Genomic DNA, 16,794 nt, shown 5'->3' with positions numbered 1-16,794 from the left:
ATCGTATTTCTTCTGTACCTGTTCATTCATGCTATCTTCCCCACAGTATATAAACTCCTTGAGGACAGGGACTGTTTTGGCTGTGCATCCTTAGCACATAGCACAGTGCCTAGCACATAGTAGGTGCTTAATGAATGCTTGTTAGTTAATTAATTTAATGATCACAGTTTAGTAGTTAGTAATATGAAATAAGGCTAGAAATAGTAGGTTGGCATTAGGTTGTGGAAGGCCTTCATTACCAGGCAGAAGCATCTCTGTTCTCCTTTGAATAGAGTAGGGGGGCCACTGGGGATTTTTGAGGGGAGAAGCAACAGCTGGCATTAACTAATTCCAGCAAACAACGTGAAAGATAGATTGGGAGTATGGTGGTGGAGGGAGAGTAGCCGGAGAGGCTGTTGTGGTGGCCGGCATGGAAGGCAGTGAGCCCGTCCTAGGGAGGCTACACAGGTAGAATTTACAGGACTTGGTAAGCAATTGGATAAAAGAGGGGAGGAGGAAGACAGAGGAATCCGAGAGAGCACCAAGAGCACCACAGGAGACTGGGTAAATAGTGGTGCCCCAGAGAAGAATGGGAAAGGCAGAAGGAAAAATAAATTTCAAAGAAAAATAGTAAGTCGAGTTTGAGGGGTATTGCATTTGAGGTGCAACTGGGAAGCACCCAGGAGGGGTGCCAGAGAGCAGGGGTTCTGAGCCTTTCCTATGTCACGGACCCCTCTGGCAACAGTCTGGTGAAGCCTATGGACCCTTTCTCAGAATCAGATTTTTCAAATGCATAAAACAATATACATAGAGTCACAAAGATAACCCATTACGAAAATAAAGATGCAATTGGAACCCACCAGATTCTCGTTCCTTCTGAAATCTGGGGTCCATGGACCCGAGGTTAATCACTGTTGCCCTAGAGGGAGTTGGTGGTGAGAGTCTGGAATTCAGATGAGAGTTGGGGCTGGAGAGCTAAAGATGAGAGTCATAGAGGTGGCAGTCAAAGCCAAGGGAGTGAATGAGATTGCCTGAAGAGAAAGCAGAGGGCCAAATGCCATGTGGAGGGGTCAGGAAGAAGGTGAAGAGCCCAAAAAGGAGTGATGAGAGGCAAGAAGGCAGTGGCCAGCAGTGTCCAAAGCGGCAGAAAAGCCTTTGGGTTTGATGATTATTGGTGCCCTTAACAAGCAGTTTCTATTTGGTTGGTGGGTGAGTTTGTTGTTCTTGTTGTCTTGTGACGAGGGAGGCAGTTGGAGTTAAGTGACTTGCCCAGGCTCACATAGCCAGTGTCTGAAGTTGGATTTGAACTCAGGTCTTTCTGACTACAGGGCTGGTGCTCTATCCGCTGTGCCCCCTAGCTGCCCCTACAAGCAGTTGCTAGAGGGTGGTAGGGGCAGAAGCCCAACTACAAGATGTTCAAGAGAGCAGGTAATGAACAGGTTTGAAGTATTGGGTGTAGACGAGCTAGGCAGGGAAGATCTGGAGGGGAGTGAAGGGACAGTGTCTAGAAGGCCTCACTTTAGGATTGGGGAGGCCTGAGCGTGTGTATAAGCAGATGGGAAGGAGACGCTGCAGAAAGAGCGGTTGAGAATATGAAAGAGCTTGGGGATGATAGACAGCTAGAGCCAAGTCCTACCAGAGGCCAGAAGGCACGGGATATCTCTGTCCTGTGACTGGAGAGAAGTAGCAGAGAAGGGGGTGATGAGACCGAGCTGAGGGGCAGATGTGGATCTGGGGAGGAGGGTTTCTTTCCCCAAGCCTGTGAACGTTTTTCAAAAATACATCTCGATAACTATTTCAATTCAGTTGGCTTTCTTTATAATCCTATAGAGTGTGTTTTGTGCACGGAAAAATATCACAGCCAGGCCCCACTCAGTGTAAACGATGAGTCACATTATTAGAACTTGTCCATTGGATTGAAACCTCGGACCGTGTTTTACATACAATTATACTTTGAATAGTGAGGATTCAAATATGGGAGCACTTCATTTCACTGGATTCTGCATTCCGGCTCATTGGGACCTTGCCATATGGGGACAAGGGCTCTGTAGGCTTCAGCAGAGTGCCCCAGGCCAGAGTCGTGACCGTCACCTTAGGGGGCCCAGGACCCCAGGCCGGAGTCGCGGCCGTCACCTTAGGGGGCCCAGGACCCCAGGCTGGAGTCATCCCTGTCAGCCCAAGCTCCGCCCTTCTCCCTGCCCATCCTGGTCTGGGTCTGGGCAGATCTGGCCCTCCGCTCAGTTCAAGGATGGAAGTTTACAAAGGAAATTTTACTTGGAAGCAAAGGGGTAAACAGAAACAAAAGATGTTAGAAGCTGTGTGCAGTAATATGTCATCATGGTTATTATTACATAAAACACATCCCTGCTTCCTTCATACTCATCCTTTCTTATGACACAGCAGTCCCTCCAGTTTTATTCATGTTCTACCATTCCCAAGAGGGGGCCTCCTTTGTTTCCAGAGCTTTGCTGCTCCCCCCACCCCTGCCAAAGAGACCTGTCTTTCTGTCTTTGAACCTCCTTGGTGTATAGGCCTAGCATTAAGGTCTCCAAATAAACAGGAACAGACTGATAAGTCTTCAATAAGTAGAGGAGACGGCAGTCCAGAGGGAGGGCACAGCATACACAAGAACCTGGTGGCAGGGAAACATGGAACACTTATCACCAGACAGTTTTGCCCAGGGCTGGGAAGGTTTCCCTGTTAAGGGGCCCTGAGTTGTATCCCCTAGGCTGGCTTCTCTTATCTGATTGGCCTGTCCAAGGGGGATGTTGCCCAGCATGGAATCCTAGACCTAGAGCTGGAAGGGGCCTCAGAGGCCATTTTGTTCAACCTCTTCATGTTACAGATAAAGAAACTGAGGCGCATAGAGGGAAATAACTCATCTGAGGTCACACTGGTAGGGTGTTTTCTGGGTAAGATTTGAACCCAGGTCTCCAGACTCCCAAACCAGTTCTCTTCTTGCTGTACCACTCCAGGAGGGGAGGGCCCTGGGGCAGACCAAAGACCATGAGTGACTTTGGGATCCCTTGTTTTGTGCCCTGCAGAGAGCCAGCAAAGGTCAGAGTCGAGCTATTGAGAGGTTAAAGAAGAAAATGTTTGAGAATGAGTTCTTACTGCTGCTGAATTCTCCAACCATCCCCTTCCGGATCCACAATCGCAATGGAAAGGTGAGGAGACCACTCGCATGCAGGGGCCCAGCCCAGGCGAGGTGTCTGGGAACCTTCTAGCCTTTCACTTGGGAAGGTGGCTGTCCAAGGGGGTGCCCTCCCTGAGGCTGGCAAGGAGAGAGTGGCCTCTGCTATCCAGTCAAGGCTGGCTCCCCCAGAGAGTTCTAGATTTGGAAGGGTTAAAGGGGCCTTAGAGGTCATCAGGACCAACCCTCTCCTTTGACAAGTGAGGAAACTGAGGCCCAAGGAAATCCAGGGTCACCCAGCATCTGAGGCGACAGTTTGAACCCAGCACTTCTGGATTGAAAGCCTATAGCTCTGTGAAGCAAGGTAGGGACAGAGAAAGCAAGGTCAGAGTCTAGGAATATCTAGGTCAGAGTCAGTGAGGGAGCAACCCCCTCCCTGCCCAGCTGGGCTCCCCCACCAACTCCCCCTGATGCCACGTCCTCCTTGGAAGCTGACAGGAGCCACTGGGGAGCCTGGCCACAGCTGGCCCATGAATTCTCACCTCCTCTCTTTAGAGTTACCTGTTCCTCCTGTCTTCAGACTACGAGAGGTCGGAGTGGAGAGAAGCCATTCAGAAACTGCAGAAGAAAGGTAAAGCCCTGCCCTCCTAGTGGGCAGCTGGGGGCAGGGGGCCTCCACCAGCTTTGTCATAGAAATAACATCACCACCTTATACATTTTCAGTTTTTTTTGCTCGCGCTCTCTCTCTCTCTCTCTCCCTCCCCCCCCCTTTCCCCTTCTCCCCGCCTCTACCTCTCCTCCCTCTCTCTCTCCCACTCTCTCTCTTCTTTCTCTCTCCGTCTCTCTCCCCCTCGTCTGTCTCTCTGTCTCTCCTCTCTCCTCTCTCCCCTTCTCTCTCTCGCTCTCCCTCCCTCTCCCTCTCTCTCCCTCCTATTCTCTCTCTCCCCTCCCCCCTTTCTCTCTGCCAGTCTCTGTTTCCCCTTTTCCTCTCTGTCCCCAGTGGGGAAGGTGGGGCAGGTACCATCCCTTGGGCTGTCTGCATGTCCTCACCCTTCTGAGAATGGGAGGGATCTCAGAACCCATTGAGTTGGACCATCTCATTTTACAAATGAAGAGGTTGAGGCCCAGCTGGTGAAAAGATTAGCCCGGTGCATGCAGGTAGAAAGCACAAGAGCCAAGATTTGAACCTGGATAAAGTCAGTGCTCTCCACCGTTATTACCTGTGAGGGCAATCTAGTCCCTGCCCCTTCCATTCCCCATCCCTGGGACATCCAGGGCCACTAAGTCCAGGCTTTCTTCTTCCTCATTCGATAAGTTCTTTTTTTTTTAATTTTTTTTTTATGTTCTGTTTTTGTTTTTGTTTTAGAGGGTGGGGGGGGGAAGGCAGGGCAATTGGGGTTAAGTGACTTACCCAAGGTCACACAGCTGGTACATTTGTCAGGTGTCTGAGGCCGGTTTTCAACTCAGGTCCTCCTGACTCCAGGGCTGGTGCTGTACTCACTGCGCCACCTAGCTGCCTCTCGATAAGTTCTTTACAGAGGAAGAGAAGCAGGTCCCAGTGGACCTGTGGTAGTGATGCCCCTCACCTCCCTGCACCTTCTGCTTTACTTTCAGATCTCCAGGCCTTTGTCTTGAGTTCAGTGGAACTCCAAGTACTCACAGGATCCTGTTTTAAATTGCGAACTGTCCATAATATTCCTGTTACCAGCAATAAAGATGGTAAGAATGTCAGCTGCTCTCCCTCTCTTGGGCACCTCCTGGCTCTTGGTGCCCCTCCCTTCTCTGAGGCAGACTCCGTAGAATTGGGAGCCATTGATTCTAAGAGGCCCCTGGTAAAATAAAGATACCTTGGGGTGGGGGTGGGGAGGGCACCGGCTAATGACCCCCAGAGCCCGCTCTCGAGGGCATTCAGTTCAGGCTGGATCCCTTTTTTATGGGATAGGAGTGTGGCTAAGAAATGTCAGTCCTGAAGGGGCAGGGGGGAATGATACTTGAGTGCAGCGCGAAGAAATAAGTGGGCTGGGGTGCCCAGATGAGGCCTGGACTGAAAACAAACTGTGCCTTCGACCTCTTTTTGTCTGGCACCAGCATTGGGTGTAAGAACCAGCCCTGCTCATGGGCCCTTTTGCTGGTTAGCATTGGGTGGAGTTGCTCCAAACAGCGTGGGTTTTTTTTGACCACCAGGTGGTGCTGTCAGACCAAGGCTCTGGTCAGTTTGGGCTCCAATCCGGAGACCCGGAGGGAGCCGATCAGGTTTGTGCAGGCGAAAATCATCTCCTTTTGTTCTGTTACAGATGATGAGGCCCCAGGACTCTATGGCTTCCTGCACGTCATCGTCCACTCTGCCAAGGGGTTTAAGCAGTCAGCCAGTAAGTGCCCGGGTACCCCAATCCTTGGGGAAAGAAACTGGAAATGGCAGGGGCTGTCAGCACCCTGGGGGACTCCCCAAGAGGCACTTTTCAGTCCGTCACAGGAGTTTGAACCTGTATCCTAGGAGCCTACAGGTAGAACCAGAAGGGACATTAGAGGCTATCTCGTTTAGCACTCTTATTTTATAGATGGGGAAACTGAGGCCCAAAGAAGTAACTTGCCCCGAGTCACAGAACCAGCATCTGAGGTAGAACATGAATCTAGATTTTCCTGATTCCAAGTCTAGCACCCCATCTGCGGGAATGCATTCTAGGCAATGAACGATAGCCAGGGGTGGGAGGCAGCATGTCAAATTCCAGAAATAGCCAGTTGTCCAGTTGGTCTGTGATCTGTCATAAACAAGGAAGCATTGTGAAATAAAATGGGAAGGGTAGGCTTGGTGCTATAAGTGCCACTCCCCACAATGTAGCTTGATGGGGGATCTGCTGCGTACTGGAAGACTCTTCTCAGTGGGCTTCTCCTGTCTTCCTCCAACAACAACAAAAAGGGTTCTTCTTTCCTTCCCCCAAAACTGCTTGGTGTAGGTGACGATAGAAAAGGGCATTAGCTGTGGAAATATGTTTAACATGATTGCATGTGTAGATTACATTATATCTTGACTGCTTGCCTTCTTGGGGAAGGGGAAGGAGAAAAATTTGGAACTTAAAATCTTATAAAAAACGAATGTTGAAAATTATCTTTACATGTAATCAGAAAAAATAAAATTTTATTTTAAAAAAACTTTAAAAAAAGTAAAAGAAAGGAAAGGGCATTTCCAAAATCAGCCTCCTGAGTTGGCTTTCTCCATGAGTCAAGCCAGTGTCCACATAAGCCCCTTGAGGCCAGGTTTTGTCTCTGTATCCTCAGTACCCAACATAGTACCTCGTATACAGTAGACGCTAATAAATGCTTATTGAATGAGATCCAAAAGGGTCCTGCTGTACTGGGACTCTGGGTGAATAGAGCAAGGTGAAATTCAGTAAGAGGGGATAAAGGTGGTGTCTCATACTTGGGGACAAGTATGGCGGAGGCATGGCAAGACAGCAGTGGTTCTGAACAAGATGGGGGTTTCAGTGGACTGCCAGCTCAGTCTGAGTCAGTGTGGGATGGGGCAGCCAAAAAGCTAATTAAGGGAGGTGTGGCTTCCAGTGCACTCTGCCTGGGTCAGCCCTCATAGGGAATATTTAGTTAGGGCTTAGTTCTGGATGCCAAAGTTAAGGAAGACCTTGATAAGCTGGAGACTAACCAGAGAACAAGAAAGATAAAGGACTTTGAGCCCATGACCAGAAGGATCAGTTGGAGGACCCAGGTGTGTTTAGAGAGAAGAGAAGGCTGGGGGGGGGGGGGAGCAGGGTGGCATGTGCAGTTAGACCTGGAGGTGGGATTTGAATCCAGGTCCTCTTACTCCAGAGACATAAGGCTCTATCACTGTCCAATCTAGGCTTGATATCAGGAAGAACTTCTTAGCCGTGAGAGTTGTCCAGAAGAGGAACAGAATACCTTAGGAAGCATGTAGTGTGGACATGACCAAGCTCAGGCTTAGTCACCACCAGGGCACAGCTGAAAGACCATTGGATTAGGGACCTGGGATATGAAGTCCCAGATCTCCCCTTCACCAGTTTTGTGACCTCAGATGAGTCACCAGCTCATATCCAAGGTCTCTTCCAGCTCTGACATTCTGTAGTTCATAAGATCATAGATTTAGAACTGGAAAGGGATTTTAAAAACCAAACAAATGTCTGGAGTAGGAGTTTTTAACCTGGGGTGCACGGATCTCCAAAGGGTGTGTGGATAGATTGGGGAGGGGGTTGCTGTGAACTTGGAACTTTTAATAGTTTAATAGCCGTATTTCAGTTTCCTTTGTGATCCTATGTGATGTATTTTATGCATTTAAAAACCTGATTGTGAGAAGAGGATCCCAAGGCTTCACCACAGCCAGTGGGTGGAGGGGGCCACAGCACACCAAAAGCAAAGAGGCGAGGCCTCCTCATTTACAGATGAGGGAATTGAGGCCTCTGGAGAGGTAGCCGACTTGCCAGAGGTCATGCAGGCAGTCACCATCAGAGAGAGGATTTGAACCCAGGTCTCCCGAATCCTGTGCCAGGGGGCTTTTCACTCTACCTCTTCTGGTAGAAGTGTGAGGAAATGGGCATGCTGTGGCAATTGGGAGTTGCAGTGGGTGGAGCTCTGGCCTTGGAGACTGGAAGACTGGAGTTCTGATCTCACTTCAGGCACTTATTGTCTGGGTGACCTTGGGAAAGTTCCTTTTTCAGCCTTGGCTTTATCATCGGCAAAATGGGAATAATATAGCACGGGATCAAACGAAATAATACGTGCTATCACTTTGCAACTGGAAAAGTCCTGTATATGAGGCTAAAAAACATAATTAAACAATTAGTACAATTGTTACTACTAATTCCAAGAGCTCGTAGATTTAGGATCAGAAGAGCTGGGTTTGAATCCTGGCCCTGCCCTTGCTGTGTGACCTTAGGTGAGTCACTTCCCCTTTCTAGGCCTTCGTTTTCCCCTGCTTGGTTCCATTTCGTGGCAGTGAAATGTCTCTAGCTAATGTAACATGGGTCTCCCAGTGGGTCCTATTTATTTCTACATCATACCCCAGCTATCTGGCCCTGCCTGTCACCTAGGTTCCATTATTGGTGTCAGCATCACTGTTCCGAACCTTTTGTTTCATTCTGCTCACTATAATAAAGGCGTGATGTAAGATTCTTAAAAATAAGGTCCCTTCCAGGCCCGACAATGGGCTTAGGAGCTCAGATGGTCCTTCCCGTTTCTGTTAGTACCTTCCCTTGCCTCCTGTCCCACTGGGACGTTTAATTTAGTCTTCCTTGTTATTTTTGGACTTGGCCAGTGCTTTCGGGCTATATCTGACTGTTGAGTTCCAGAACCTTCTTTTGTTCCAAAAGGGCCCGTACAGACCCAGTTTTCTTCAAAGGGGGTGCACCCCACCCATTTGCTAAGCCAGGGTGCGTGCCCCAAGACAGGCAGTGGACATCAGATCCTCCTCTGTCTGGCCAGCATGCAGAATTAGTCCCTGGTTTAACAGGCTTCCAGAGCTTTGGATGACTTGAGGATTTCTGATTTCACCTGCTTATTCATCTTCCTTTCTCCACCTCCCCCATCCCAAACATGGGCCCTCAGGGCTTATGGTCAGTGAAAGTTGGTGTTGGCTGGAGGCTGAGGGGCTTGGGAGCAGTTTCTCCCCCTGTCTCCCTTCTGCCATGCTAAATCCCTTGTGATGAAAAGCAGCCCCAGAGCTTGTGCTTTGATGCTGATGGGAGCAGTGTGATTCATGGGGTCCGAACAGGGCAGGAATCCTCAGGTTTTATCTCTGGGCCACTGATCTCTCACTTCAGAGCAATGACTCCCACTTGGCTGTTCGCCCTTATACCTCTTATTGCACACGGTCAGTGGAAGGAGCATCTACTTTTTCCCATAGGAGGACCCAGGGGGAGGAGAGGGGTTCCCAACTGGAAGCCAGCTGCCCCCACCATCAGGAACCTCCTCATAGGGTGAAGCAGTCAGGTTAGGCTTGCCCATGTGTTCTCCTTGGCAGTCTCAGCCCCATTAGGGAGCATAAGAAGCCACCCACTAATGAGATATGGGAGAAGAGCTGAATGTATTGGGAAAGAGCACCAAACAGGGGGCAGTCAGTTGACGTTGGACCTCAGTCCTCATCTTCAAAATGGGAGGATTAGCCTAGATATCTCTCTCTCTCTCTGAGTATCTCTTTCCCTTTGTGGAGGGGTTCTAGTCATCCATTACACGTGTATATTGCTTTGTTTATGGTTACAGAATGTGTTTCCGTAATGAGTTCATTTAATGAATGAACTAATGAAAATATTTCTATGGGCTAAGCACCGGTCTAAGTGCTGGGGAAACTAATAGAAGAAGAAAAAAGTGAAAAGGAAGCTTGGCCTTATGAAGAGCTTCCTTCCCCTACTCCTTTGCAGAGGGTAGGGGTTAGCAGGTGTGGAATGAGACCTTTTATTCTTTTTTTTTTTTGGTGTGTTGATCAGTTTTGTTGCATTTTCATTCCTTTCTTCCCCTTTTTCTTTCTTGACATTAAGGATGATTCTTTGGGAGGTGATAGTGTAGGATACAGAGATGTAGAAACAAAAAGTGTCAATAAAATTATTTTTTGGAAAAAGAAAAAGGAAACAGTTCTTGTTCTTAAATTAGGGAAGACGTATATAGGAGGGATTCTCAGGAGGCCCTGTGAGGGAGTCAGGGTCAAGGTTGTTATCCTCCTTTTTATAGGCTGAGAAATGCAAGGGCCTTAAAATGATTCAGTCCAACCCCCTGATTGTAACGGAGGGCAACTGAGCCCAGAGAAGAAATGACTGGCCCACCATCACTCAGATACGTAGCAGGAGGGAGAGATTTGAATTGAAGTCTGTCTCACCCCCAAATCCCAGGCTGTTTGCATTACAACCTGTCTTCCTGTAGCCTAGCCCTTTAATTTTACTGACAAAGAGATTGAGGGTCAGAGAAGTGATTTTATCCAAGGTTCCAGTCAGGTTTTCTGATTCCCCGTGCTCCTTTCCATGACACCATACTATCCATCAGTATATTGCTATGTCTCTCTCCACCCCTGAACCCCCATTCCTGTTCCCCAAAAGCCTCAGTGCCCCTCTGCTTTCCCTTTCTTCCCCAGACTTGTACTGTACGTTAGAGGTGGACTCATTCGGCTATTTTGTCAGCAAAGCAAAGACCAGGGTATTTCGGGACACAACGGAACCCCAGTGGAATGAGGTGAGTGAAGGGGAGGGACTGACCTCCAGAGAGATGAGGAACAGGGGTGTCCCTGCAAGGAAACCCCAGCTCTAGGGAGCAGAGCTGTCCTTTGAGCCTGTGTGATGGGACCCATCCCAGAAGCTCACGTCCACCAGTTGGTTGGTGAGGATCCCATTTGGCCAGAGCTGGGGTGGTGTGGGCCAGAGGGATGAAGGCCTAGCCATCCTTCGCTCATCCCAGCTTCCAATCCAGACATCTCTGGTGGCTCCCAAACACCCCAGAGGAGCCCAGGAGGGACTCCTCCCCTCCCGCCCATCCTGAAGGCAGCGTGGCGCCCGAGGAAAGGTTCTTTCCCGTCCCTGCCCGCAGGCTCCGAAGGTCTTGGTGACCGTGGGCTCTCTGCTCCCCGTAGGAGTTTGAGATTGAGCTGGAGGGCTCTCAGTCTCTTCGGATCCTCTGCTACGAGAAATGCTACGATAAGACCAAGGTCAACAAAGATAACAATGAGATCGTGGACAAGATCATGGGCAAAGGACAGATCCAGGTCAGACGCTTGGGGAGGGGGGGGAGCCGAGTGGGAGATGGTGGCCGGGAGACTGCCCTCAGCGTGATCCTTGCCTCTCCGGAAGCTCTGCTCCAGCGGCATTCGCTTGACCCTTTTCCTCCTTTGCTGAGGGCCTTGCTCTGCCATCTCCCTCAAGCTGCTGGGTTGGCCCTTCTGTGTGTTATAATAGAATACGAGAAACATTTATTAAGTGCCTCCTGTGTGCCAGGTGCTAAAATCTGGGGATATTAGGAAGGAAAAGAAAGACAGCCCTGCCCTCAAGGCACTTAGAATTGAAGGTGCTGAGACAGTAGCCAGCAGCTTCAAAGAGGCCCCCAGCTGGTTTTCCTCCTATCCCGCTCTGTATCTCAGGTCATGCTGGCCTGCCCCAGTACAGGCAGAAAATCTCTAGGCTTCATCTGGGTGTGGTGAAGGGGTCCAAGATCCTGCTAGGCCCTGGGGAGTAGACTCCAGGCTTTGCAAAAGGGGTCCCACCTCATTCATCTGACCTATGTCTCCTGGTGGCTGTGGACCCTGTCCTCTCATAGGCTCGGCTTGGCAGCACACTCTTTTGTTCATCACATCTTCACTACCAGAAGGAGATTTCTGCTTTCTCTTTTGAGTTGTTTCTTCTGCAGTGGTGATGGATCACACTGAACCATCTGCACTCCCTCACCTGGTTCTTCCCCCCATGTATATTTATCTATAAAATGAATGACCTGGTTCAGGGGTCACCTCTCTGACTATGGCACTGCATGAAGCTCCCAAGCCTCTGTAGGAATGGAGCTTGAGGCCTCATTAGCGCCATGTTCTGATCGATGTAGCCAGCTGGCCACTGTAAATAGCCACCACAGTACCTTCCTTTGTCAGGGAGGAGAGAGCGCTTCTCGAGAAAGTGTACAGAATGTCCCTAGAGATGCCCTCTGCTCAGACTAGAATGTGAGCTTCCTGGGCTCAGTCTCTGGCTCTTTGCTGTACTGTCTTAGTCCTTTCCCCAGGACAAAGGAGAGGAACCAGGTCAGGTCTCTTCCTTCCTCCTCCCAGAGCCACCAACATGAGTTTGGTGGGCATGAGGAGGATAGCACCGCATAGAGTGCCCACCCACCTGCCTTCCCCTCCTGCTGCCACTCACTGCGGCATCCTGAGTGTACCAGGCCTGCTCCTTGTTCCTGGGCACTGTCACCAGGGCAACCAGTGCTGCCAAGACAACCACAAGCTGGTGCTTCATTATGGAGGGAGCAGGGGAGAGAAAGAGTAAGAGGGAGGGAGGAAGGGATAGAGGGAGGGAGGGAGGGAGGGGGGAGAGAGAGAGAGAGAGAGAGAGAGAGAGAGAGAGAGGGAGGAAGGGGGAGAGAGAGAACACAGAGAGAAGGGAGGAAGAGACACAGAAAGAGGGAGGGAGAGAAGAGAGAGAAAGAGGGAGGGAAGGAAGGAGAAAGAGGAGAGAAAGAGGGATGAAGGAGGAGGGAGATGAGAAGACAGAGAACACAGAGGAGGGAAAGAAGAGAGAGAGAAGAGAAAGAGGGATGAAGGGGGAGGGAGAGAAAAAAGAGAGAGAGAGCTCTGAATTCAATTCTTGGAACCTTTTCCTTTGTGTGGGTAATGGGACTCTGGTGGAGATCTCATCTTCATACCCAGACAGTTCCTGGGGTGTCCAGACTAGGCTGGTGGGAAGGTCTGAATTCTTTGGTGGTGCCCACACTGTCCCTGTCTGTCCACCCCCTCCTCACTTAAAACACATTTTGTGGCCCCAGGAGATTTCCGGGCCCGGCATGGGTCCTGTTAGAACGCCGAATGTCTCCACAGTAAAGAGGTGGGTGCCATCTGTTCTCTCTGCTGGTTTTTTTTTTTGGTGGGGGGGGTAGATTGAGGGGGACAGGGAGAGGGTGTTCTGGAATGGCATCAGTGCCACCAATTAACGTAGGAAATATGGAGTCCTCACCGCGCCCCCATCTCCATTTTCTGAATATTGTTATGGAAATTTGCTCACCATAGGTGGACACTGGCCACCTGAGTTTCCATCCCTCTCTGTTTTGTCCCTCCCAGGCCCCCAAGGGAAATAAGCTATAAATCATTATGTCTCTGCGGCAGATGCAGATGGGGCGGGGGGAGGAAGGGGGGATGGGAGAGGGAATCTCTGTTGTGTTTGGCAGAGAGGAGAGCACAGACTGGTGGGGAAAATGTTTTTATATTTAAACTTTTAAAAATGTTAACTGCCTGAGAGTTGATATTAAAAGAAATCTATGGTTCAGGATTGCCAGCTGACCCCAGGCCTTGAAGTGGGCAGTTTGGATCCCTCTGGGTTTCTTTTGAAGTCCTCAGGTCCCTCCCAGCCACCCCGGGGGCCTTGGGTTCCTGCTCTTTGCCACAGGTCTCTATGGAGGTCGAAATTCCTAAAATGGCCACATTGGTAGATCTGGGAAATGTGGAATTGAGTCCCAAGTTTTCACTCACCTTGCCAGTCCTTCAGAGTGGCATGGTTCACCTCCCCAGGCCAGGCACAGAGATGCTCTGGAGAGTACATAAGAATATACCATTCCCACGTTGCCCACCTCTCTTTGCTTTGGAAGGGTGTTGGCACAGCCCCTGAGGCTCCCTCTGGCTTCTCTTTGCACATGGTGAGAGCAGGCCCTGTGCCGCTGTCACATCAGAGTCCTACCACATCTGACATCTAATTTCTGCCCCAATGGGCAAGGAAAGAAAGCACATGGTTGGCATGGGGAAAGAAGGATTTCCTGCTCCTGTTGGCCATGTGGTCCTTCCCCAACAGCAGAGCTACAGGGAGAGCTTACAGAACCAGTGGAGGGCCCAAAAGAAGGCTGGCCCTAAGGAAGGCAGAAGACCTAGGTTCAAATCTTGCTCAATCCCTCATTACCTAGGTGACTTTGGACATCGTGATTAATTGGATAGAGCGCTGGACTTGGAATCAGAAAGACCTAGGTTTGAATCCTGCCCTTGGGCAACTTTTCTGGGCCTCAGTTTCTCTATCTGTAAAAGCAGATTAGACTAGGTGACCTTACAGCTTCCAATCCAATATGCTTCTGTGATCCTACGTCACTTTACTTCTCTGGGCCTCAGTTTCTCTATCTGTAAAAGCAGATTAGACTAGGTGATCTTACAGCTTCCAATCCAATATGCTTCTGTGATCCTACGTCACTTTACTTCTCTGGGGCTCAGTTTCTTTATCTGTAAATTGAGGGAATTGGATGCTGTGACCTCTTTCAGCTCTGGAGCAGCTGCTTCTTACACCAGTGACATGTTGGGTTGGCCCTGGAGGGCTGCCTGTTGTGGCACCACCCGTTCTCTCCCATTTCTACTCTAGCCTTCATGCAGCTCCCCCACTGCATGTATTCAGGCCACATCACTCCCTAACTCATAAGTTTTGATGGCTCCCTGTTGTCTCTGATGTAAAATACAGTCCCCTCGGCATATTATTTACAGCCCACAGTTTGGCTTCAAGTTATCGCAAGCATATTATCTCACATTATGGCCTTTCCCACGTGGGCTTTATGTTCCAGCTTAATTTGCTGCTAGCAGTTCTCTTGAACTTCCACCTCCATGAGTCCCCACAGGCTTTCCTTCTCCCTGGCTTGCACCTCCTCATCTCAGCCCAGCAGAATCCTTCTCTTCCTTCAGGGCTCAGCTGAGATGCCACCTCCTCCAGGCAGCCTGACCTGATCCTCCCCAGCCGAAATTGCCATCTGCCCTCCTCTGACATCCCTAGGTCACTCTGGCATTGTATGTGTTGTATCTCTCCCAGTAGAATGTAAGTCCCCTGAGGGCAAGGATTATTTTGCCTTTGCCTCTGCACCCAACAGAATGCCTTGCCAAGTGCTTAACCAGTGTTTTATTTTTTGAGGCAATTGGGGTTAAGTGACTTGTCCAGGGTCACAGAGCTAGTAGAATCTGAGGCCAGATTCAAACTGTTCCTCCTGACTCCAGGGCCAATGCTCTATCCACTGTGCCACCTAACTGTCCCTAATCAGTGTTGAATGAATGAATGAATCAATCAATGATGGTCCATTTGGCTAGAATAGATGTTGTGTAACTGACCCCTGATAGGAGCAGGAATTAGCATGGAATGGGGCACCCAGCCTGGGTGAGTCTTGTCTGAGTTTAACAGTGAGACTGAGAAATGGGCTAGGAATAAATCTGTCCTTCCTGTTGGCAGAGGTGGGGGACGAGATGCAGAATGAGGCCTACTTGGCCGATACATTTATTTCTCCCGACTGTACTTACAAGGGGGGATTCCATTGCTGGGGGAAGAGGGGAGTTACTGGGAAGTGACGGTGACCATAAAAAAAAGGAGCATTTAGCAAACATTTTTCAGAAGAAAGGAGCCAGACTGGTGCATTGGGTTATAAGGCTGAATTTGGAATTAACATCCCAGCTCCCGAGTGCGTGTGACTGCCCACGTGTTTCGGGCTTCAGATTCCCTCTGTGGAGGATTAGGGGGCTGGACTCCATGGCCTCCAAGGGCCTTTTCAACTATGGTTTTATGATCCTGCTTTGAGCCTTGCTTTCCTCATCTGTCAAATGGGAGGGGTGGGGTGTGATGAGAATATTCACCATGACTTAGATATTTCCTGCCTCACCAGGTTTGGGGGAAGGAAACACTGCGCCCACCTAAAAGTCCCGTCTGAATGTGAGGAGTTATAGTTATTTATTCCTTAAGGAGGTGAGACTATGGCTTTCCTTGCCAAGATCTTCCTGTTTATCTACTCCTTGTATGGGACAGGAGGGAAGGGGGACTTTGCTTCCACTGCCCCTCGTCTGGGCTGGCACAAAGAAGGAATAAAGGGGCCTGCCTCGTTACCTGCTCTGCTTGTCCATTCTGGAGTGCCTTCTCTGCTCTGGGGGTATACAAGAGAAAGAGAAGGCCTGGGTCCTGCCCTCAGGAAGCTTGCAGTCTAGCTGGAGAGACAAGCCATGTGGGCAGGAAGCAGCTGTAGAACAACCTGGGATCCTTGGTAATTGGACCCTAGACTGGGCAGGGTAGGCAGGAAGTACTACAGGGAATCAATAGGTCAATTAACAAGCATTTGTTAAAGTCCCTACTATGCGCTAGTATTCCATTGGCTCCCCATCAGCTCCGGGATCAAATGGAAAAATCTCAAAGGGGGCTCAGAGCCCCTCTTCACCTGCCCTCACCCGGACCTTTCCTCTTCTTACTACCCCATATGGACTCCTCCATCCAATGATGCCAGCCTCCTGGCTATTCCTCTGTCTCTTATCTCTGGGTATTTCTCTGGGGTCCCACGTAGATACCACAGACACTTTCCCGCCTTTATCCCTTTAATTCCAGGCCTCCTTCATCCAGAACAGAGACTTTTAACCCTTCTTGTCTTTTGGCAAGACAATTGGGTCAAGCTTATGCACCCCCCTCCTCAGAATCATATTTTTAAATGCACAAAATAAAACACACAGGATTGCAAAGGAAACCAGTTAGATCGAAAACCAGCAAAATCTCTTTACCAACAAGTTCACGGATTCCAGGTTAAGAACCCCTTCTCAGCCTCAGACTTGGGAGGCTCTTGGGCCCTGCTCAGACTCTGTCTGGATCGCTGTTTTCATTTCTGGGCCCCACGTTTTAGGAAGGACCTTGGTGCGGTGGAGATGGCCCAGACAAGTAAGCTCAGGAGACGTGCCGGGCCATAGCAAGATAAAGGGAAGGAATGAGAGATTTTTATCCTGGAGAAGAGAAGGCTGCGAGTGTGGGGTGAGGAAGGACATGAAAGCTGTCTTCATTCATGGGGGAGGAAAGGGATCAGACTTGTTTTCCTTGGTTCCAGAAGGCAGAGTAAGGAACTTGCAGAGAGGAAGATTTAGGCTTGCTGTCAGGAAGAGTTTACATAATGATTAACAATAATGATAGCTAGCATTTACATAGCAGTGTAAGGTCCTTGTGTTTATTATATCTCATTCTTATTCAATCCTCCCCACAAAGTGAAGGAGGAAGTGAAGCCACCTCCTC

The 16,794-nt window shown here is 49.6% G+C and overlaps 1 protein-coding gene across 5 annotated transcripts in view; it reads left to right on the top strand.

Annotated features, from left to right (window-relative positions):
- The window catches only part of ABR (ABR activator of RhoGEF and GTPase), a 294,763-nt gene that overhangs the window by 213,073 nt on the left and 64,896 nt on the right, over positions 1-16,794 (top strand). For all 5 annotated transcript variants that reach the window (XM_036766139.1, XM_036766142.1, XM_036766140.1 and 2 more), the window contains 6 exons: positions 3,024-3,146; positions 3,668-3,743; positions 4,727-4,831; positions 5,407-5,481; positions 10,197-10,294; positions 10,689-10,820. In XM_036766139.1, the coding sequence (XP_036622034.1) occupies positions 3,024-3,146; positions 3,668-3,743; positions 4,727-4,831; positions 5,407-5,481; positions 10,197-10,294; positions 10,689-10,820 (609 nt within the window). The remainder of the gene's footprint in view (positions 1-3,023; positions 3,147-3,667; positions 3,744-4,726; positions 4,832-5,406; positions 5,482-10,196; positions 10,295-10,688; positions 10,821-16,794) is intronic.

This window comes from Trichosurus vulpecula, chromosome 7 (assembly GCF_011100635.1).
Source record: "Trichosurus vulpecula isolate mTriVul1 chromosome 7, mTriVul1.pri, whole genome shotgun sequence".
Taxonomy (NCBI): Eukaryota; Metazoa; Chordata; class Mammalia; order Diprotodontia; family Phalangeridae; genus Trichosurus; species Trichosurus vulpecula.
This window is presented reverse-complemented; position numbering and strand designations above follow the sequence as displayed.